General features: G+C 47.2%; 1 protein-coding gene across 1 annotated transcript in view; it reads right to left on the bottom strand.

Moving 5' to 3' along the window:
• Positions 1-174: 174 nt before the first annotated feature.
• Positions 175-1,187, bottom strand: part of LOC119587272 — a 2,891-nt gene continuing 1,878 nt past the window's right edge. The window contains exon 2 of the mRNA XM_037936026.1: positions 175-1,152. Within this exon, the coding sequence (XP_037791954.1) occupies positions 175-1,152 (978 nt within the window). The remainder of the gene's footprint in view (positions 1,153-1,187) is intronic.

The following is a 1,187-nucleotide window of genomic DNA, read 5'->3' as shown; positions in this document are numbered from 1 at the left end:
AAAACCGTTCCCTTGCCCCCTGAAACACAACCATGGACTCCAAGTTAAGAATCCCAGGTCTAAAGGCTTCCAAAAGGGCAACCAAAAGAATGGGTTACATTTATATTTATTCAGATAAATTATTTATTTACAGATGATAGGCATCATACTGCTTCTTATTAAGACGCTCGTCACCTATGGGGTACTATATAGACCTGATGGCGTATTCTGATTACTCTGAGTTACTCCAATATTTACATCATTCGTCGCTCCAACAGCAATACCTACAGCTCCATTTCCTTCTTGTACTCTTCCACCCCCAATGTTGCCGACCAGACCGGTGCTTCCTTCCCCAATACCACCGACTCCGGTGCCTACACCTACGCTACCCTGAAGGCCAGTATTTCCGCTAACACTTGCTACACCAGCATCGCCGATGGTACCAATGACTTCACCACCGGTTTCAGCAGCGGAACCAAGAGCAGTATGGAGATCAACACCTCCTGGAAGAGTTGGGTTTTCTCCCTCTTCGTAATTCACAAAGTAGATCTCAGGCTCCGAGGGTGGAGGAGCAGGTACCTCAATTACTCTCTGGGACTGTTCTCCTTGCTTGTTGAGTACGTAGACGATGTTGTTCTGTCTTGGTGGAGGAACCACGATGGGTTCAGGTCCGAGACCCTCTTCAGGAAGACGCACGAAGAGGATGTTGTGATCCACCTTTGGTGGTGGAACACTTGGTGGGGGACCTGTCAGCTGCTCCTGTTGAGGAACATCAAAAACGAAAACTTTTCGAGATACTTCTGGAACAACACAAGTACCATCCACATGCAGAATTTCTCCTTCCTTGCACACAATAATGCTGTCGACACCAGATCCTGCATTGATTCCCACTCCTGAAGCAGCGTTTGTTTCTAAAGAAATGCCGGGTACAGAAGCTCCAGAAGAAACACTAATTCCAGATGAGGGTCCTTGTCCTGTTTTAAGACCTAGCCCACTAGTAGTTCCCGATAAAGTAGACAGGCCTGTCGAACCAGAAGAAATGCCAGAACCTGTTGTAAGTCCCTCTCCAATCTGGGAGTTTGGTCTTGTGGAAGATCCAGCTCCAGACGGGTGAGGTAAGGAATAACCTTGAGGGGCCGCATACCCCGAAACGGCAAACACGGACAATATGATCTGAAAACAGATATACAAGTCACCTGAATTAGATA

Source organism: Penaeus monodon, chromosome 22 (assembly GCF_015228065.2).
Source record: "Penaeus monodon isolate SGIC_2016 chromosome 22, NSTDA_Pmon_1, whole genome shotgun sequence".
Lineage (NCBI taxonomy): Eukaryota > Metazoa > Arthropoda > Malacostraca > Decapoda > Penaeidae > Penaeus > Penaeus monodon.
The sequence above is the reverse complement of the archived record's forward strand: the minus strand, read 5'-3'. Positions and strand labels throughout refer to the sequence as shown.